Genomic DNA, 22,918 nt, shown 5'->3' with positions numbered 1-22,918 from the left:
CATGTATTATTTTATTTTACCCTCACAGCAAAAAAGAAAATTGAGCATTGGAGAGGTTAGGTAACTTATCCAAGGCCATAGGCTTAGTTAATAAATAAGCCAGAATTCAAACCCAGATCTAACTTAATCACTTGTCTTTCAACATTCAACATCCTGTTATTGCAAGAGCAGTTCATTAAACCTTACAGCAAATTCAGCGTTTCAACAAGGCAGTACATGCTGACAAAGACATGGATACCATAGCTTCTTCAGTCTTCTATAGATAACCATTATTTTATCTGTGTTCAGAGCTATAACTGAAGAAGAAGTGGGAGAAGGAGAAGAAAGAAGGGGAGGAGAGAAACAAAAACAAGAACAAAATGAGCAAGAATAGGAAGAAAGAAAGAAGAAATTAATTTAATATTTTTCCCTTGGAAAATAAAAGCTAAGTTCCAAAAATGTATCATTTGGATCATATTGGTTAGTTCTTAAGTTACTGTCTCTCTGATCTAAACTCATCCTTCTTTTATTTTGTAAACTTGGGACAGAAACTTTGAGAATTGTATTTCCCCTTTGTCAGTTAATTCTTGTTAAAATCTGCCAAAGACAGCTGCAGAAGAAGATTATAAAGCAGGAGGAAGACCAATATATTTTAGAAAGAAATAATATGGATAACAGCAGCAGTAGATAAACTAGGAAATAGAGGCAACAGAAAAATTCATTAAGCAAATAAAATAAATCTTTAAAAATATTAATAAAATCTGAAAACCTCTGGCACAACTGGTCAAGAAAAAAAGAGAAACCATAAAAAATTGAACTGAATAAAAGGAAGAGAGAAGTAGAGCTACAACAGAAATGAAGAAAGAATACTGAGGGTTTCTGCCTCAAGGAATGGCAGATGATTTAGCTCTTATGAATACTCTAACTCCCAATGGAAAATGGAGTAGAGACAAAGTAGAAATGTGGGATTATTGGAACATATAATAAAGAAAACTTCCAACATACACAAAATAGATTAGCATAATGAATCTTGAAAGAAGTCGGAACTTAAACACTGGAGGAGAGAACACTACCATAGCTGCTGGTATTTCTGAGATGGCAAAATAAGGCTAGTTCTGGGAATACATAAAGAAGGTGGAAATTGGAACCAAATGTTTCTTAAATGTAAAAAGCCATTGCTAGGGTGAAGCTGACACAAACAGCCAGCTAACAGAAAGGAGCAAACAAAGTTGGAAAATATTCAAAATACATAATGCATAGTGATAGTGCAAGTGTGTGCCAAATGTGTCCTCATACACTGTTTATGGTAATATTAATAGTATACAATCTTTCTGAAGGCAATGTGTCAATATGTTTCAAAACCATAAAAATGTTCATACTGTTTCATAAGGTGATCCACATTTGGTAGTTTATTTAAAGACAAGATTCAGAGATGTGGCCCAAAATTTGCATTCCTAATGGTAATAAAATACATTCAACATGGAAATAGAGACCAAACAATTAACCTGAGCAAGGATTATGCCCAAATCACCTCCTCCAGGAAGCCTTCCAGACAATCTATAATGTGAAGTAGCTACCTCATCTGCGAGCTCCCATTGTCCCCTGCACTTCCCCCTAATTCACCATGCTTACAGTACTCTGTAAGGTGACGGTTTGACTATTTCTCTTATCCCCACCTGATGGTGTGACCCTTGTGTCTTTATCTCTGTATCTTCAGCACCTGCTCAAAGAAGGATTCAATAAATATTAATTGAATGAATTGAGGAAAAAAAATAAGGAAAAAGGACATTTTTTCATGAAAAAGGCATTGATCTGTAGACATGACAAAAATGTGTAGGGGTAAATTCATAATTCTTTTAATTTAAAAAAGTCAATAGCTGAGTCTTCCACTTTATGAACAATGTAAGGCCTGTGCTGAGTTTCTTTCATTCACTTTGCCAGATCCACACCACACCCTTCTCCACCCTGGTCTGTGCTACTGGAAACTGACCTGCATGGACTGTGTCTACTGAATCCCTTGCCCTCTAGATTCCATGAGGTTCTGTCAGTGGGAAGCCTGGTGGCAGATTGGGTTGATAGGAGAATGAGGTAAGACTGTTAATTTCCTTGCTCCCTGCCTGCTGGGTCATTGGGAATCATTTGGTCTCTCTTTGGGAAGCTTCAGCTCTGGTTGGGCAGTTATCTCCAAACAGCCACCCACTCTGTGCTACAGTATCTGCTCTCTCTCCTTGCTTCTTCAGGCCTAGAAATAATACTGTCTCTCAGGCTGGGTGCGGTGGCTCACGCCTGTAATCCCAGTACTTTGGGAGGCCGAGGTGGGCAGATCATGAGGTCAGGAATTTGAAACCAGCCTGGCCAGCACGGTGAAACCCCATCTATACTAAAAGTACAAAAATTAGCCAGGCATGGTGGTGCATGCCTGTAATCCCAGCTACTTAGGAGGCTGAGGCAGGAGAATCCCTTGTTCCCCGGAGGCGGAGGTTGCAGTGAGCCAGGATCGCGCCGTTGCCCTCCAGCCTGGGTGACAGAGTGAGACTCCTTCTCAAAAAAAAAAAAAAAAAAGCAAAAGAAAAAAAAAAAAAAGAAAAGAAAAGAAATAATACTGTCTCTCCATCTTGCTAGATCTGACATAGTTTGGTTTTCTAAACTCTGCCTGCAGGTTTGTACAAATGTCCTCTTCTCAAATTAGCTAGTTCGAATGGGCCCTCGGATTCTTGCCAGAACCCTGACTATTAAAAGGCCTTTGTTCACAATTCTGAATAAGATCTTGAAAAGGGGACAAATTTTATGGTTGACATTAGCATCCTCTAGTGTTTTTGTTTTTAATCCAAAGATATAATAGTGGATATCAATAGGATCTTTTAAGGCAGTGTTACTTAGCAGAAATGTGCTAAGAGTTTTACTATGGGCAAGGGTTAATGCTTTTTAAAATCAATAATATAAACTATAGTTAGAAAATAACATAAAACAAGCTGCTTCATAGCAGAAAAAAAAAGCTACAAACCAGGAAAAACATTATTATTGTCAGTTTTCTCTCCACAGCAATAATGCAATTTAATCTTAAAATTTTAAAGAACAATAAATATTAAGAATCACTAGACAATAGGTATCCTCATTATGCTAACCATTTTTATATCCTATACTTTCAGTGTTTAGAACAGAACCTTGTACATGAGTACTGAGAAACTATTTATTGAATTAACTAATCAGGAAGAATACTGTAAACAAAACATAAAATATCATCTTGCATAAAAAGGAAGATTTTACACTGAGAATATGGAGTGACAATCTGGTTATTATATAACAATAAAGACATAAGTGACTAAAAGATGGACCCCAAATATAGTAAATACCCATAAATAAGTACATAAAAATGATCAATATGTACATAGACTAAAACTATTGGACTTGTATGAAAACAATAGATATCATTTATTAAGTGAATACATCTATTAAGTACTTCACATATACTATTAATAACTTCAATCCGCACATTCCTGTTATGTGGAGGTAATTAAGGAAGGTCTAGAAGGAGGTGATATCTGTGTTAACCCAGAAAGAAGGAACAGGAATTGTCCAAGAAGGTGAAAGGAGAAAGAAAGTTCCAGGTAGAACGCCAGCATGTGCAAAATCACAGAGACAAGAGAGCAGGATGCATTTCAGGAACTTCAGACATTTCAGTCCTGAAGAAGGGGTAAAAGTTGCCAGGAGACAAAGCAGGATTTTATCATGAAGACCATGGGAAGCCATTATTTCTACATAGAAATATCATTATCTAACATTTGTTTTAGGTGTGTCTATGGCAAAGCAGTGCAAAGACGATTGTTATTAAGACTAAAATGAATAATAAGGATAAGTAACAAATATACTATAAAGCACAGACACTTGTTCTTATCTTTCTTAGGTTGTTGCTACACTGCTTTTTGCACTCCTGCATTATTATACCAGTCTACATTCTCAGAAAAGTCACCTTTGGCTTTGTGCCCCCCAGTCAGCTGTTCAGTCTGTCTGGCAGATCTCCATTGGCACTTATACCAACCATATCTTTTGGAGTTGTACATCCTTTGTCTAATGCCCTAACAAGGCTCTACAGCCCTCACTGGGACAAGAGCACCACCTTGTGTTGCATCACTGACTGTTCACAATTCTCAACATGCTTTGTTTTTGTTTGAGCTAGAGCTACTTGTGGCTGAGGCCTTTGAAGCTTCCTCCCAGGAGTAGCATGGAATAGAAAATTGTTAACAAATATTTTTCCAAATGTAACAAAAAGGGAGCCCAAGCCCTTTTTTCAACACAGTAAAAAATGTTAGACATGCCAATGTCTAACATTAGTATACTGGTTACTACATGCTGGAAAATGCTTAGCTTATGTCCTCTGAACTCTTGCTGTTTACTATTGCTTTTAACAGATTTATGCTTAAAAAATGTTTTTAATACAACTGAAATTATGATCTAGGAGCTAAAAGTCAGTTAAATGTAAACTTACCCTGTTCTGTCTTATAGAATCCCATACTCAGTAAGTTTTTAAAAAGGATTCCAAGGAGTTCTTTGAAAGTACATTCCTTGATGTCTGCAAGCCTTTGCAAGCAGATAAACTATTTAAACTATTTTAAAAGCATTATTGGAGAAAGAAGTTTTCTTAAATTCCTGGAGAAGGACCATGCATAGATTATTTCTGCCTCCTCCTCCTTACACCACTCCACAGGCAGTTTTGCCTTGCTTTTCTATTTTCCTGGCTTTATTTCTTTCTCATATTTATTGCAAAATAAGCTCCAAATAAGTAGAAGTTTATTACTATTTTCTTAGAGCAGAAGCCAACATACTACCACTAAAAACGCCACTGAACACACATGATGAACATGCAATGCAAACTGAAAAATCCATTAATGTATTATTATTGTTCCTATTTCAAGATGGGAAACTGAAGGTCAAAGAGGATTATAGAAGTTCATACATCTAGTAAGTGGTACAGTCATTTCAAATCCAGGTCTCTTGGACTCAGAACTTATGACCAAAACTATTATGCTTTATTGTCTCTAACCATAGCATTCCAAATCATAAGCATATATTAATACCAAACACCTGTTAAGTATAATCCAAATTATGTGCCAATGTCAAAACTGCTACAAATCTGGAAAAAAAGTTGATCATTCAAAACTTACCACAAAACTACAGTAACCAAGGTGGCTGGCAAGATGGCCGAATAAGAACAGCTCCAGTCTGCAGCTCCCAGCGAGATCAATGCAGAAGGTGGGTGATTTCTGCATTTCCAACTGAGGTACCTGGTTCATCTCATTGGGACTAAACAGTGGGCGCAGCCCACAGAGGGTGAGCCAAAGCAGGGTTGGGCGTCGCTTACCTGGGAAGCACAAGCGGTCGGGGAACTCCTTCGGAACTGGTTAACAGGCAGAGGCTGGAATAGTTGGGAGGACTCACAAGACATAAAAATGTGGGAAAGTTTGGAACTCCTAGAGATTTGTTGAATGGCTTTGACAAAAATGCTGACGATGATATGAACAGTAAGGTCCAGGCTGAGTTGGTCTCAGATGGAGATGAGGAACTTACTGGAAACTGGAGCAAAGGTGACTCTTGTTATGTTTTAGCAAAGAGACTGGAGGAATTTTGCCCCTGCCCTAGAGATTTGTGGGACTTTGAACTTGAGACATATGATTTACAGTATCTTGCAGAATAAATTTCTAAGCAGCAAAGCATTCAACAGATGACTTGGATGATGTGAAAAGCATTCAGTTTTAAAAGGGAAACAGAGCTTAAAAGTTTGAAAAATCTGCAGCCTAACAATGCAATAGAACAGAAAATCCCATTTTCTGAGGAGAAAGTCAAGCCAGCTACAGAAATTTGCATAAGTAACGAGAAGCCAAATGTTAAAACCCAAGACAATGGGGAAAATGTCTCCAGGGTATGTCAGAGACCTTTGCAGCAGCCCCTCCCATCACAGACCTGGAGGTTTAGGAGGAAAAAATGGTTTCATGGGCAGGGCCCTGGGCCCCCATGCTATGTGTAGTCTAGGGACTTGGTGCCCTGTGTCCCAGCTGCTTCAGTCATGGCTGAAAGGGGCAACATAGAGCTTGAGCCATGTCTTCGGAGGGCACAAGCCCCAAGCATTAGCAGCCTCCACATGCTGTTGAGCCTGCAGGTGCACAGAAGTCAAGAACTGGGGTTTGGGAACCTCCACCTAGATTTCAGAAGACGTATGGGAATGCCTGAATGGCCAGGCAGAAGTTTGCTGCAGGGACAGTGCTCTCATGGAGAACCTCCACTAGGGCAGTGCAGAAGAGAAATGTGGGGTTGGACCCTCTCGCATCGGTGTGACCTGGATGTGAGACCTGGAGTCAAAGGAGATAATTTTGGAGCTTTAAAATTTGCCCCGCTGGATTCTGGACTCACATGGGCCCTGTAACTGCTTTGTTTTGGCCAATTTCTCCCATTTGGAACTACAGTATTTACGCACTGTACCCCCATTGTATCTAGAAAGTAACTAGCTTGCTTTTGATTTTACAGACTCATAGGCAGAAAGGACTTGTCTTGTCTCAGATGAGACTTTGAACTGTGGACTTTTGGGTTAATGCTAAAATGAGTTAAGACTTTGGGGGACTGTTGGGAAGGTGTGATTAGTTTTGAAACGTGAGGACATGAGATTTGGAGGGGTCAGGGGTGGAATGATACGGTTTGGCTCTGTGTCCCCACCCAAATCTCATCTTGAATTATACTCCCATAATTTCCACTTGCTGTGAGAGGGAGCCAGTGGGAGATAATTTGAATCATGGGGGTAGTTTCCCCCATGTTGCTCTTGTGGTACTGAATAAGTCTCATGAGATCTGATGGTTTTATCAGGGCTTCCCCTTTTACATCTTTGTCATTTTTCTCTTGCTGCCACCATGTAAGAAGTGCCTTTTATCTTTCACCATGATTCTGAGGCCTCCCCAGCCATATGAAACTGTAAGTCCAATTAAACCTCTTTTTCTTCCCAGTCTCAGGTATGTCTTTATCAGCAGCATGAAAATGGACTAATACAAGAGCCCAATTTAAAAATGGGCAAAGGAAGTGACTAGATCATTCTCCAAAAAGGATATACAAATGGTCAATAAGCACATGAGAAGATGATCAACATTATTAGCCACTAGGGAAATGAAAATCAAAACCACCAGATGTCATTTTACATCCACTAAGATGACTACACTAAAAAAGATAGACAACAACAAATGTTAGCAAGAATGTGGAGATATTCAAATTCTCATATATTGCTCATGGTACTGTAAAATGGTGGTAGCCACTTTGGAAAATAGTCTGACAGTTTCTCAAAGGGTTAAACAGAGTTACCACATGATCCAGCAATTAGACTCCTAGGTATATACCCAAGGAAAATAAAAACGTGTCTACAGAAAAACGCACACGCAAATGTTCACAGCAGCAGTATTCATAATAGCAAAAAGGAGAAATCACCCAAATGTCCATCAATTGATGAATGGATAAACAAAATGTAGTATAGTTATACAATGAAATATTGTTTAAAAATAAAAAGAAATGAAGTAATGATATGTGCCACTACATGCATAAACCTTGAAAACACGTTAAGTGAAAAACCTATCACAAAGGACCACATATTCCATGATTTCATTTATATGAATTTTCAAGAATGGAAAAATCACAGAAAGTAGATTGGCAGTTGCCTGATGCTGGAGAGGAAAAGGAGATTGTAGGGTGATGGTTAGGGAATGTGGGTTTTTTGGAGGGGGTAATGACAATGTACTAAAATTGCGTTGATGGATGCATAACTCTGTGAATATACTAAACACTCTTGAATTCTACACTTTAAGTGGGTGAATCATATGGCATGTGAGTTATATCTTAAAAAATCATAATAAATTTATATGTGATGGTCATTCAGGAATATTTTACTTTGCACACAGAAGCACAGGGGCACGTGGTGATGCTGAGACAAAATCTTAGGTCAGACATAAATATGAAAACTGCAAGTCTCTAAAGCCTCATGTAGCTGCTCCTCAGAAATGTATTTTAAGACATAATTGGTTTCAAAAACAAGAGAGTTAGTGAACAAACAAAAGAAAAGTATATAAAGTAGTAAAACTGCTGCAGATGTTACCTTGATGATATCAAAGACATAAGTTCATGGGAATAAGTCACTGCCATAGGCAAAGAGAACTTACTTTCAGGTTCCCTTTGCTGTGGTGAGCAGAGAGAAAAATCAATCAATGTTTTTGTGCCACAAATGAAGTATGGATAAATTTAGACACCTTTTAGCTTCTTTAACCAGGCTTAAAATGACAAAAACCAATATATAGTCAAAAGATTACTTCTGGAGAAGCCCTACTCTTGAATTAATCTTTGGAAATTAAGAATTGCTAAGGAATATTGCCATTTGGGGGTAGGCATGTAATATTGTAATAATGAATTTCTTTTGAAAAATACCCATTTTTACTTAGAAGAACCATTCAGTAATTCAAGGCAAAAATTTCTTTTTTAATATTTAATTTTAATTTTTGTGGGTACATAGTAGGTGTATACATTTATGGGGTACATGAAATGTTTTAATGCAGGCATGAAATGTTTAATAATCACATCATGTAAAATGGGGTATCCATCCCCTCAAGCATTTATCCTTTGTGTTATAACAATCCAATTATACTCTTTTTATTATTTTTAATGTACTATCGAGTTATTACTGGCTATAAAAAGTAACCCTATTGTGCTATCAAATACTAGGTCTAACTCTTTCTATCTTTTCTGTACCCATTAACCATTGCCCCCAGTCTCCCCCTACCAAAATTGAGCTCAATTTTTAGTTTTCTGAGGAACCTTCAAACTGTTTCCCATAGTGGTTGTACTAATTTACATTCCCACCAACAGCGTACAAGGGTTTCCTTTTCTTCACCTCCTCGACAGCATTTGTTACTGTCAAGGCAAAAATTTCAAGGAATGTTGTGAAGACATATTTAGGTCAATTTCTTCAACATAAATTTTATACTTATGTTTTATTTTAAAGTTCATTTATAATTTATCTCTATAATGTCTATATATATTACTTATATGTTTATGAATTTTAGACTAAATTTTAATTGGAAATTATTTTTAAAATTTTATTGATGAATTCAATTATGATAACTTCATATACTAACCAGGTATTGCCAAATTATGATGCAGTAACAAAAATCCAGCTTCTCAGGACTTACAACAACAAACATCTTGTTACTTTACATGTCAGTAGGAGGTTGCCTGTGTGTTCCACCTTCTTTTCCATTTGTGATTTAGGTAGAGTAGTGAAGGGGTGGCCTGCCCCTCCACACCTGTGGGTGTTTCTTGTTAGGTGGAACGAGAGACTTGAGAAAAGAAATGAGACACAGAGACAAAGTATAGAGAAAGAAAAAGTGGGCCCAGGGGACCGGCGCTCGGCTTACAGAGGACCCACACCAGCACTGGTCTCTGAGTTCCCTTAGTATTTATTGATAATTATCTTTACCATCTTAAAGATAAGGGAGTGGCTGGACAATAGGATTATTGTAGGGAGGAAATCAGCAGTAAGACATATGAACAAAAATCTCTGTGACATGAATAAGTTTAAAGGAAAATGCTGTGCCTTGAGATGCATATGCTAACATCTCCATAAACCTTTTAGCAGCATTGTTTCGGCCTATCACATGGGGAGAAACCTTGGACAATACCTAGCTTTCCTAGGCAGAGATCTCTGCGACCTTTGGCTGTGTACGTGTCCCTGGGTAGTTGAAATTAAGAGAATGGTGATGACTTTTAACCAGCAAGCTGCCTTCAGGCACTTGTTTAACAAAGACACATCCTGCACAGCCCAAAATCCATTAAACCTTGAGTCACCACAGCACATGTCTCTTGCAAGGACAAGGTTGGGGGTAGGGGCACAGATTAACAGCATCTCAAATACAGAACAAAATGGAGACTCTTATGTCTACTTCTTTCTATATAGACGCAGTAACAGGCTGATCTCTTCCTTTTCCCTACAGAGTAGCAGTCTTCATGTGGAACTTTGTCATTGTTGTGGCAGTGGGAAAAGAGAAGGCCGAACCACAGATGGCCCTTAGTGCTTCTGGTAATAGTAGACATCATTTCTGCTTAGATTCCACTGGCTAAAGCAAGTCATCTAGCAAAACCTGACATCACTAAACCTCTGAAGTGCACAGAAAAAAACACCACTGGTCAGTGAAGCCCGACATCACAGATGGAGAATTATCAGCCTTTCACAGAATAAACAGCAAACATGTAAAAACAGTAATCTGTCATCACCATGAATAATAGAGTCTGAAGGAAACATTAGAGATAATCTAATTCAATCTCATAAGTTTATAGATGAGAAATCAGAGGCCTAGAAAGAGAAAGTGATTTGCTGTAACTAATCAGGATGAAATATCTGATAAAGAGTCTCACACCATAGTAGAATTCACCTTTTTGTTTATAGGAACAATTGATAAGTGAAAAAGGAATAGGGGAGGCCAACTTAACTATGTGTCTGCACACACACCAAAACATACAAACATACATATACAGCAAGAGTAATAATTTTCAGCCAGCAAATTCATATTTATGCTACTAGCTGATAAATATCATGTATATCTAACAAGGTACTTAGAAAAAGAGAAAGTACTCCTATTTATTTTTGGAAGCACTACAAATCAAGCCTTGATTTCTTGTTTTGATAACAGATAAGAAAAGTATGGAGAAAATATTAATAATGCAAATTAAAGTGTGTCACATCATGTCATATTATAAGTAGCACCAAAAAATTGGAGAACTATTCTCCCAGTATTTGAAAACTTACCTAATTTAGCAAAAAAGTCACACACAAAACTGACAAACAAGTGATGTTTTAACATCAGTCTTTTTCACTTCTTTCTTACTAGTTAATGTAAACAAACCTATCAACCAACATTCATGGTTAACCACATCGTGCTCATCAACTACAACCATAGGGAAGCTATGGATACAGGAGACCGAAAAAAAAATCTGAAATAATTCTGTGAGAATCAACTGGCTATATTAAAAGCACTATATATTTTATTATTGTTTCTAAGTTGTTCTACACATTGTATGTAAATAAACTTTACAATAAACATATACATACATGCATACTTTTTTTAGAAAGCCGCTTCTTAAATATTTACCAGTAAGCACTACAAATAGAGATATTCATCACATATCTCTCAAAACTTCTGATATTATCAATGTCTACAGGAGCAATGAGAAAAGAAAAAGAGCTTTCACTATTTACCGAATGCTTTTATGTTCATGCCTCTAAGTACCTACAAAGTGTAAGCATCTGTTTCTAATTGCTATGTTAAATACAAAGATGTAGTCTCCTCAAGGAGTTAAAAATACAGCAGAGGAAATAATTGACATAAACCTTACTATAATGCGAAGAAGTATGAGCAACACCACCCCCCTTCCAAAAAAAAAAAAAAAAAACATAGGAAACATAGTAACAAAGTAATGTGCCAGTGCACTTCAGTAGGAAATGTCAAATCTGGAATTAGAAATGGTTTACATACATTCCTAAACACTCTAAAAGTTTTACTACAAACTAATAATTAGAATAGTGTTTATCATAGTGCTTTGAGCACAGTAAATTATCAACATTATGTCTCTTGAATTGTACTAAAGGTAAATCTGGCTGGGGATGATGGTTCACGCTTGTAATCTCAGCACTTTGGGATCCGAGGCAGGCGGATCACTTGAGGTCAGGAGTTAGAGACCAGCCTGGCCAACATGGAGAGAAACCCCGTCTCTACTAAAAATACAAAAAATTAGCTGGGCGTGGTGGTGTGTACCTATAAAATCCCAGCTACTAGAGAGGCTGAGGCACAAGAATTGCTTGAACCTGGGAAGGTGGAGGTTGCAGGGAGCCGAGATCACCGCACTGCACTCCAGCCTGGGCAACAGAGTAAGATGCTGTCTTAAGGAAAAAAAAAAAAAGGAAAGAAAAGAAAAAGAAAAGAAAAAACTGGCAAGGATTGGGTCAAAGAAGAGGCCCTCTGATTAGGCAAAAAAAAAAGTAGGAAGGAGAGAAGGATACATTCTAATAGACACAACTGTGGTGAGATAGTGAGACCACAGATGGCATTTGGCATCCTCAGAAGTTCTTGAAACTTGGTTCTCGCTTGAACAGTCTCCTCAAAGGAATTGAGTTGAGGGCAAAAAAAGAGAAAGTCAATATATTCTGGTTCTGCATTTCGAGCTACTCAGAAAAACAAACTCCAGGCTTCTTTCTGGGGGTTTTGGTTTTATATGCTTCATGAGGCCTCAAGGGCTTCACTGACTTCTCACCTTAATATATTCTCACCTCTTGCAGATACTTTTAAAACTCACAAAGAGGCCGGGCACAGTGGCTCACGCCTGTAATCCCAACACTTTGGGAGGCCGAGGCGGGCGGATCACCCGGTCAGGAGATGGAGACCATCCTGGCTAACACGGTGAAACCCCGTCTCTACTAAAAATACAAAAATTAGCTCGGTGTGGTGGCGGGTGCCTGTAGTCCCAGCTACTTGGGAGGCTGAGGCAGGACTATGGCGTGAACCCAAAGGCGGAGCTTGCAGTGAGCCAAGATGGAGCCACTGCGCTCCAGCCTGGGTGACAGAGTGAGACTCCATCTCAAAAAAATAATAATAATAAAATAAAAAATAAAACTCACAAAGAATAGAATTTAAATGCAGATAGATGGTTGAAACGCAAATTAGCTTCAGATTAAATGTAATCAGACAGCAAGTGAGTATCAATGATAGATTCTCAGATTTTTACTGGTTTTGGTGACATGAATAGATAAAGGGAAGAAAGCTTAAAGAACCCAAAGAAAGGAAAAGACTGTGAAAAGAATAATCTAGGAATGAGACAAAACTCTGAGCCATCAAGTCTTTGACCCTGAAAAAAAAAAATTGTAGACTAAGATATTTTGTGACATAACAGCAATGACAGCTTAGGTTGTATAAAAGTTTTTGTTTTGTATCATTTTTCTAAACTGAGAAACTTAACTGAGGTATCAAAATACATAGATTGATTTCATTTCCTTGGTTGCCACATCAGAATAATGTATCTATTGTTTCATTTAATAATGTGGTACACGAAAATAAGATACAATCTACTGATTTTGAAAGGCTAACGTATGTGGTTGGTTAGCTCAGTTTTTTAGAGTGTGGTGCTAATAAATGATTAAGTTACATAAAGAAAAGAATTTTTTAAGTTCTTAAAATGAACAATAAAAATGACAGTTAAAAATAAAGTAAACTACTGTGTACTAAAACCCAGGGGTGGGGGGTGAACCCAGGGTACATCTAGAGTAGCGGTCCCCAATGTTTTTGGCACCAGGGTCTGGTTTTGTGGAAGACAAGTTTTCTATGGACCAGGGTTGGGGGTGTGGTTTTGGACTGATTCAAGCACATTACATTTATTGTGCACTTTATTTCTATTATTATTACATTGTAAAATATAATGAAATAAGTATACAAGTCTTCATAATGTAGAATCAGTAAGAGCCCCGAGCTTGTTTTCCTGCAATTAGGCAGTCCCATCTGGGGGTGTTGGGAGACAGTGACAGATCATCCAGCATTAGATTCTCATAAGGAGCATGTAACCTAAATCCCTCGAATGCGCAGTTCACGATAGGGTTGGCGCTCCTATGAGAATCTAATGCTGCCACTGATCTGACAGGAGGTGGAGCTCAGGTGGTAATGCAAGCGATGGGGAGTGGCTATGAATACAGATGATGCTTCATTTACTCACCTGCCACTCACCTCCTGCTGTGAGATCCGATTCCTAACAGGCCACAGATCAGTGGCCTGTTATACAAGGAAATTCCTGATATACAAGGAAATTTAAAGTCTTAACTGCATTTAAGGGAAGTATGAGGTAAGGGAAGGAGAACTACATTTGTTAAGTAAGTATACAAATGAGAGAGTGAGAAAACCCAACAAAGTAGCAGGAAGAAAATAATAAAGCTACACCCAGAAACTGAAGAAATGGCAAACAAGCAACAGAAAAAAAATAGAGAATCTGGGCCAGGCACAGTGGCTCATGCCTGTAATCCCAGCACTTTGGGAGGCTGAGGTGGGTGGATCACCTGAGGCCAGGAGTTCAAGACCAGCCTGGCCAACATGGTGAAACCCCATCTCTACTAAAAATACAAAAAATTAGCCAGGTGTGGTGGTGGGCACCTGTAATTCTGGCTACTCAGGAGGCTGAGGCAGGAGAATCGCTTGAACCAGGGAGGTGGGGGTTGCAATGAGTCGAGATCATGACATTACACTCCAGTCTGGGCAACAGGAGTGAAACTCCGTCTCAAAAAAATAAAAAATTTTAAAAAAAGGAAGAAAAGAATAGAGAATCTGAAAGCTAGTGTTAGAAAAGGTTAACAAAATAAATAAGCTGTTTGCAATCAAGGCAAAAAAGGATAAAAGAAAGAAGTCACAAAAGCAATATTAGGCCCAAGCACAGTGGCTCATGACTGTAATCCCAGCACTTTGGGAGGCTGAGGTGGGCAGATCACCTGAAGTCAGGTGAAACCTGCCTCTACTAAAAATACAAAAATTAGCCAGGTGTGGTGGCACACCCCTATAATCCCAGCTACTAGGTAGACAGGAGGATCGCTTGAACCTGGGAGGCTAAGGTTGTAGTGAGCCAAGATTGCACCACTGCACTCCAGCTCGGGTCACAGAGAGACTCTATCTCAAAAAAGAAAAAGAAAAAGAAAAAAGCAATATTAGGAATGAAAGGGGGAGCCTAAGCAGAAATAAGGAAATCCTTAAAATCATAAAATAATAGTGTAAGTTTTAGTCCATCCTTTTCATTTTTAGATATTTTATTTTGTTAATTTCAAAAGATGGTACATTCACATGGGTCTAAATTTAAACTACTCCAAGTCATTATACTAAAAACTCTTTCCCATCTCTCCTTCAACTGCCCAGTATCTCTCTCAAAGGCAGTCCAATGTTTTCATTAATTCATGAGTACTTCCAAAGACATTTTATTCATTTACAGGTTAATACAAATATGACTTCTCTTACCACCTTTCTCACAAATAAAATAACTGGCAGATTTGTTACAGATTCTCCCAGACAAAAATGTATAGGTATACTTCACAAAACCGTCAAGAATTAGATAATTTCTATCTTATACAATTTGTTTCTGGTAATAGAAAGATGAGTGAGGTCCTAGATAGCTGAACACATGGAGGTGCCTGGAGGGTGACTCATACCTTCCTTCCCCCATACCTCGCCCTACACCTTTCATCATCAATATCCTTTATAATAAACTAGTAAACATAGTGTTTTCCTGAGTTCTGTGAGCTACTTCAGCAAATTAATCAAACCCAATGAGGGAGTCATAGGAACCCCAACCTGAAGCCGGTCTGTCAGAAGTTCCATAGGCCAGGACTTGGGACTGGTGAGTAGGAGGCAGTCTTGGAGACTGAGGCCTCAACCTGTGGGATCTGACATTATTTCTGGGTAAAGAGTGTCGGAGCTGAATTAGAGGACACCCAGCTGGTGTCCACTGCTTGATATGTAGGAAACCCCCATGCATTTGGTCACAGAAGTCTCCTGTGTTGGCGATTGCTGTGGTGTGAGAGTAGAGGAAAATCGCAGTTTGAGGAGAGTATTCCCTACACATATTGGTGTCAGTAAAATGGAATTTGCTCTAATTGTCTTTGACTCATGGAAACATGTGGTTTGGGAAGAGAAAGGATAAAAGGGTGGGGGGTGAGGAACTTTTGATTCCTGAGTGGCCATGTGGTCACCTGTCGTATGAAGCTAGTAGCTGTTTTGAGATCAGTTACTAAAGGTGAACGTTACCAGTGGAATTTGGAGATGGATTCAACTCCCCAGAAACTGGTTCAGTGGATGCATAAGAAAATGCAAACTAATAAGAAATAAAGCAAAATATTCAATCCCTTGGTTATTGTTATCTATCCTGGCTATAATGAAAGTAACAGAAGGTGCTGGTTCAGGACTCCAGGCTGGACCAAGCTCAGATGTAGGTCTCTCCGAGCACAGGCCACTAGGCTCAAAGTCACCCACAAAAGAGAAAATTGTGCAGTGACAACAGAAAGTATCCCTGAAACCTACGATTACTAATAACATAATCAATGTGAAAGGAGGGCAAAACCAGGTAACAGTTGAAACCAGAGGATATAATGTGAAGGAATTGTTCCATTTTGTAGATTGATATCAACTTCCTGAGAAACTTCTACTCAAATGGACTATGAGAGTATCAAATTTAGGGGCAGTAGCTTTGATTTTAAATGCTGCAGAGTGGAACAGCATGTTTGGGTTGTAGGACCCACAACTCACCATTGAACAATCGCAGATGGGTGTATACAATTCAGGTACACAGGAGGTAATTCCTCAGCGAATAGCCAGGCTGGTGGACTGGATAAAATCCACTGTAAGGTCTGTTTACCTTGAAAAGGGGAACTGTCCAACTCCACCTATAAATGCCAAGTGGAGCACCCCAGATTAGGCAGTTGATATGCTTTGTATGTAATCCATGTGGGACCGGCTTTATGATGGTAGGGATATTCAACCACTGAATATGCCCATTACGCAGGTTATGGTAAATGTTGCGGTTAAAGGGGCCCCTTCCACCTGGGCATCCCACATGACATTACTCCTGCAGAAGAGGGCCCCTTAAAATCATTACCTGGTTTTATTATGGGAATGAACATTGTATCTGATTGGGGAATGTTTCCCCTACCTGGTACTATAAAACAGAAGGCATGTAAATCAAACAACATTTCTAGAAGGCTTAGCAAATTTTCTGTCTCAGCTTCCCCTCATGGGTCTTACAGATGCTAATAAAAACATTAGGTTAGTTAGACCAGGCACAGTGGCTCACACCTATAATCCCAGCACTTTGGGAGGCGAGACAGGTGGATCACTTGAGGCCAGGAGTTCTAGACTAGCCTAGACAACATGGCAAAACCCTGTCTCTACCAAAAAAAACCACACACAAAAAAAATTAGCCAACCATGGTGGCACATGCCTGTAATCCCAGCTATTCAGGATGCTGAGGCACAAGAATCCCTTGAACTTGGGAGACGGAGGTTGCAGTGAGCTGAGATCACACCACTACACTCCAGCCTGGGTGACAGAATGAGACTGTCTCAAAAAAAAAAAAAAAAAAAAATAGGTTAACTAATAAGAGAATCGTGAAAGGAAAAAGGGAGAGTCAAAGGACTCATCCCAGGAAGATGGAAATTTTTAAAAGGTTATTTAGAAATAAGGTGAGTAAAGAAAACATTGATGGGGTGAAACCAAGAAGATAAAGAAAGGGGAGAGTCATGGGACTCATCCCAGCAGGGTGGAAATCTTTAGATGGTTATTAAGAAATTGAATGAGTAAGATGGAAATTGATGGGGTTATAAGAAAGGTCTTAATACAACACTATCAAAGGTTCCCAAGGGAACCCCTTCTGGCCCCCCAACATTAAAAGGCCCCAAACCAATTTGGAGAAATTAAAAAAGCTAGAAGGCAGAGGTTACAATGAAAAATCTGATGTGAAATTGCCTGTGGCAATTATTGGGCAGACTAATCAAGATAAAGATTGACAAAAGGGCCAGGGTCCTTTGGCTTAATCCTTGGCTGGGGATTTTTGCACAAAGCTTTTTGCACACCAGAGGGTAAAATAGTCTGAGGGTAGAGAAGTTACTGAAACTAGAATATTAAAAATGTAAAAGTTGATGGGCTCCTGAAAGTTAGTATATTTGAACATTGTATCTGATTAGATGTTTCCCTAACTGGTACTGTAAAACAGATGGCATGTAAATCTGCCCTTCAAGCAGTATTAATTGGACATGCTAAATGAGAACTAGCAAAATTTTCAAAGTCTGTGCAGTACAGAGTAGAAGCTAGAGTGCCAGTAGGGATAAATTCTCCACTTGATAACCCTCTGGGAAGCATTCCCTAGGCCTTATGGCAAAAGCCTCTCTGCACCTCCCAGCAAAATCTACTGGGACTTTGGACTAGAGAATTTCCACTTGAGAGGGCTTGCTATGAAATGTTAGCTGAAGCTACCCCTGTGACACCGGAAATACCCATGTTGTCTTGGGTGGTGTCAGAGAAATAGTCTAATGGGGATGGCAGTGCCCAGAAAAGTTCCATAATAAAAGGGACATAGTTTATAGAGTATCATGCTATCCAGGAAATCTAAGGAGGGAATGCTCTTGAGCGGGGTGTTTCCTTTCCCCTAAGACTGACTCTGGAACTGTGTGAGAAACTGCTGGATTCTACAGTGCCTGATAAACTGCTCTCAATTGACTAACCAACAGCCACTTGATTTGTGGATGCAATTCCAGGGTAAATGGACACCACCTATTTGGAAGGCAGCTACTTTGATCAAGAAGGTAAAAACAGGTCTGCTCAGTGGGCTGAATTGCATGCTGTTTTTCTAACAGTGATGGAAGAATTGATCAATGGTAAAAGCCCCTGAGTTTGGGTGTTTACTGACCTATGGGCAGTGACCCATGGTCTGGCCGTACACTCAGGCAAGAGGGCCATGGAAATCTGGCCTATTAAATGGATGCACATATGGAGCACGGTCCTATGGAGAATTTCAGGGGTGCATTAAAGAAGAACAAGTCAATGCTCATCTGAAGAACTCCCTTCCAGGTTCAGAAAGTGACTGGAATCGACAAGCAGATATACCCATGTACTCCCTTGAAGTGGCCACCTGGGTCCTTGAAATGAGCGGATATGGAGGTATTTCACAGAGCAGAGATGGGCTGAATGTAGACATGTTTCTTTTACACCTTCTCAGGCACAAAATGCCAGCAAGAACTGTTATGTTTCTCAGCAAGAGAGACAAAGACTGCTGATGACTATGGGACAGATTCTCTGGTGGGAAGGCCCTGAACATAGCTGGATAGTGAGACAGATGCTAGTAGCCCTAGGGGACTACAAATGAGTCTTGACAGGAATAGACACTGGCTATGGAGTGGGCTTTGCGTATCTTGGAAGACGAAAATGCTCCAAGTGCCATTAAAAAAAAAAAAAAAAAAACCAGAATATATTGCATGGATATGGATGGCTAGCCATCATTTTTGAAGACCAAGGAATACATTGTATAGCCTATAATGTCCAACAATAGGCACAGATCCTCCTTAGAGTAATAGTTTGATAGAGAAGTAGAGCAGACAATGGAAACATTGGTTGTCTAAATCAGGGGGAAATAAAAGCATGAAGAGCTGACTTACACACCTTCAAGTGTCTGCTCACACTCATACTCAGTTGGACTACAATGTGCCTGCTAGATTTTTTCTGCTTTTTTGGTGATCTGGGGAAGAAGGGCTGGGGAGCATGCTAGTATGACTATGCAGTTCTTGCCAAGGGAGGCATACACTGATATAATGACTATAATTTTTTCTTTCTTCCCCATATCACCTCAGGGAAAAAAAAAAAAATTATTTTTTCTCCCCTACCTGATAGAGTGGTCCTTCCAGTGGGTTCTTGGTCTCACTGACTTCAAGAATGAAACCACGGACTCTCTCAGGGAGTGTTACAGTTCTTAAAGATGGTGTGTCCAGAGTTTGTTCTTTTAAATGTTCACATGTGTCTGGAGTTGCTTCCCTCTGATGAGTTCGTGGTCTCGCTTGACTTAAGGAGTGAAGCTGCAGACCTTCACTGGGAGTGTTAACAGCTCTTAAAGGTGGCAGGTCGGGAGTTGTTTGTTCCTCCCAGTGGGTTCCTGGTGTCCAGTGAAGCCGCAGACCTTCCCAGTGAGTGTTATAGCTCATAAAGGTAGTGAGTGTGGACCCAAAGAGTGAGGAGCAAGATTTAGTGTGAACAGAGAAAGAACAAAACTTCCACAGAGTGGGAGGGGGACTACAGTAGGTTGCCCCTGCTGGCACTGGTGGCCAGCTTTTATTCCCTTATTTGGCCCCACCCACATCCTGATGATTGATCTATTTTACAGAGCGCTGATTGGTCCATTTTACAGAGTACTGATTGGTCCGTTTTTACAGCATGCTGATTGGTGCGTTTACAAACTTTTAGCTAGACACAGAGCGCTGATTGGTGCATTTATGATCCTTTAGCTAGACAGAAAAGCTCTCCCAAGTCCCCACCCCACCCAGAAGCCCAGCCGGCTTCACCTCTCACTAGGACCCCACTGTGACTGCAAGTGCTGGAACAGCAGGGATAATTTCTGAGCAAAAAACTGTAACTATGTTTTTAAACCTTCCTAAGGGCACCATGTGGGTCAAAATTCCTAAGGGCAGGATGTGGGTGAGTTGTGCCTTCACCCCATCTGCCAAAACTTGGACTAACAGTGAATGAACCTATATTGCCTGGTAAAAATATCTCACTCATTCTGCACTTAGGTAACATTACCCTGTCTGAATGCGCGTGAACTGTGAGGAGGAGCTGCTTGCTATACTTTGTATTGCTACCTGCACTATAGACCCCAGCACAGTGGTGATTCCAATGTCCCTTCCAAAGGTAAAAAAGTATGGGTATTAATGGAGAGAAGGAGAAAATTGTAGCATATAGTAAAGAAATAAATATATGGGTTATTGAGGAAAATTCAATATTACATTAACAATTCAAGAGTCTCTTAGATCAATTATCCCAGATGCCTGAAAGGGTGAAGCTGTATCTTTATGAAGGTCACTCCTGCTTTGGAAACCTGACAAGATTGAGAGGAAATTTGCAAACCTAAATGGCCTCGACTTGGGGGACATTCATACAATATGATGGACTGGATTAATCATTGTGTTTGTAGATGATAATAGATAGATAGATAATAGATAGATATAAAGGTTCTCTAGTCAAAATCCTGGGGGTGGCTGTGGTGTTATGATATATGTTGATTTTTGTCCATGGTTCATCCTGGCTCGTAACTCACATAGCCCTTGTTACAGTCTTTCGTTACAATGTGGAGTACGTTAGGCCTCAGGGCAGGCCTCTGACCTTCTCCTGCCCTCCTTTCACTCTAATGTTCCTCTCATGAGAGGGTCCCACGCTATACCCTGCGGGAAAAAAATGCTGATGTCATGAAGTTTCCATAAACACCCAAGAGGACAGAGCTCAGAGAGCTTCCGGATAGCTGAACATGTGGAAGTTCCTGTAGGGTGGTGCACCCAGGGAAAGCATGGAAGCTCCAGATCCCTTCCTGCATACCTCGCCCTACAGGTCTCTTTATCTGCATCCTTTGCAATAATCCCTTATCATAAAGTGGTAAATGAGAAAGAAAAGAGAAGGAAGGAAGGAAAGAAAGAGAAAGAAAGAAAGAAAAAAAGAAAGAAGAAAGGAAGAAAGAAAGAAAAAGAAAGAAAAGAGAAAAGAAAGGAGAGAGAAAGAAAAAGAAAGAAAGACAAGAAAGGAAAGAAAAAGAAAGAAAGGAAGGAAAAGAGGGAAAGAAAAAAAGAAAGAAAAGAAAGAGAGAGAAAGGAGAGAGACACCTACGGACATCAATGCTAATTGGCTCATACAACATCTATTCCAGCTCCACAAAGCAGGCAGAAGCCATATAAAACATTGTATTTCCCAGAATCTCTTTAGCTCAGATACCAGATGTGATTTGAGCTCTGCTATCAAACTTTACCCATTTGAAACTAATTTGGAAGTGAATCAAATGGGAAGAGGTTTAGGATGCAGGGCATCCATTTTGCTGCAGGGGCTGGTGACACAGCTGGGCATCGGTGTCCTGACTGCAGATACCTTCCTGATTAGCAGAGGTGATGTGATTCTGGAAATGCCAACTATAGCAGCTTCTGTATCCTGATTTGGAGACAGCATAAGTTCCTGATTCAGTGGCTTCCTGATCGTGGAAGAGATGGCAGCTTCACAATGTTTCAAATTCTTGATTATAACACTGGCAGTATCTTCCCTGGGGGCTCAGTTCTGCTATATGGATTTAGTCATAGTTCCTGGAAATGCAAATAAGTCTCTTTCTTCAGTTCTCAAAACATGTCTGTAAGTAATCCATTTAGCACCTTACAGGATAAATCCTTTTTTTTTCCAGGATGGAATCTGTTATCTTAAACTGAACCCTGACTAACATACTACCCAATTTACTTTGAAATTGAAACTAAGGATAATACAAGAATGAAAAATGCTGTGTGAATGTCATTTATAGATACAGATTTAATAACCTAAATAAAATATTAATGAATCAAATCCAGCACAGGAGATGAACATAGAGGGGATCAAGCAGGTTTTATTTCAGAAACTCCAAAATGTCTGAAACACAGAAAATCAATTGATGTGATTCACCACATTTATAAATTAAAGGAGTAAATAATTATTTTAGTTAATGAAAAATGCATTAGAAAAAATGCAACATACATTCATGAGTTTTTTTAAGAGTACCAAGATAGAAGAAAATGGGCTTATAGATCCTGAGACAAAAATTGAAGTTTTTTTTCTTTTTTTAAAAAAAAGAAAAAAGAAGAAATGGGCTTAACTAACAGTCATCTTTTTAAACCTTCCACAAACATCTTATGTAATGATAAAATGCTAGAAATATTGTCTGTAGAGTCATAGACGATGTCCATTATAGACACTGCTTTTCAGTAATGTACTAGTGCTCTCAGACAATAAAATCTGAAAAGAAAAATAAATAAGAATTATAAATACTATAAATAATGAAGGATTTTATCCATATTTTTCCTTGCTCTCACTGTGTAGCAATAAGCCTATTGCTCTTCATGAATAGAATCAATCACCACTGCCAACACCTGAATTCCCTTTTGGTCTGGTTTGTCCAGTGGCATCAATTGTTCAAAATAGTCAGTTGGCAGCGGCCACTGTCAATACAGTTGAACTTTGCTTGTGCCTCCTGATGGTTACAGGAAATCTCTTTTAGATATTAAGTAATATCTCTTAGACATTAAGATCTCTGAACCAGTAAAAACTCGTGTTCTGAAGACACAATGCAAAAAATGTGTAAGTAGGCA

General features: G+C 39.2%; 1 protein-coding gene across 3 annotated transcripts in view; it reads right to left on the bottom strand.

Annotated features, from left to right (window-relative positions):
* Window positions 1-5,595, bottom strand: part of LOC105477309 (uncharacterized) — a 58,202-nt gene extending 52,607 nt beyond the window's left edge. For 2 of the 3 annotated variants that reach the window (XR_011621221.1, XR_011621222.1), the window contains exon 1: window positions 5,339-5,595. Coding sequence is in view for 1 of the 3 variants with exons in the window: in XM_071093501.1 (XP_070949602.1) it covers window positions 5,142-5,270 (129 nt within the window). In the remaining 2 variants the exon portion in view is untranslated. The other variant, XM_071093501.1, reaches the window with a different exon arrangement.
* Between the last annotated feature and the right edge of the window lie 17,323 nt (window positions 5,596-22,918).

This window comes from Macaca nemestrina, chromosome 3 (assembly GCF_043159975.1).
Source record: "Macaca nemestrina isolate mMacNem1 chromosome 3, mMacNem.hap1, whole genome shotgun sequence".
NCBI lineage: Eukaryota > Metazoa > Chordata > Mammalia > Primates > Cercopithecidae > Macaca > Macaca nemestrina.
This window is presented reverse-complemented; position numbering and strand designations above follow the sequence as displayed.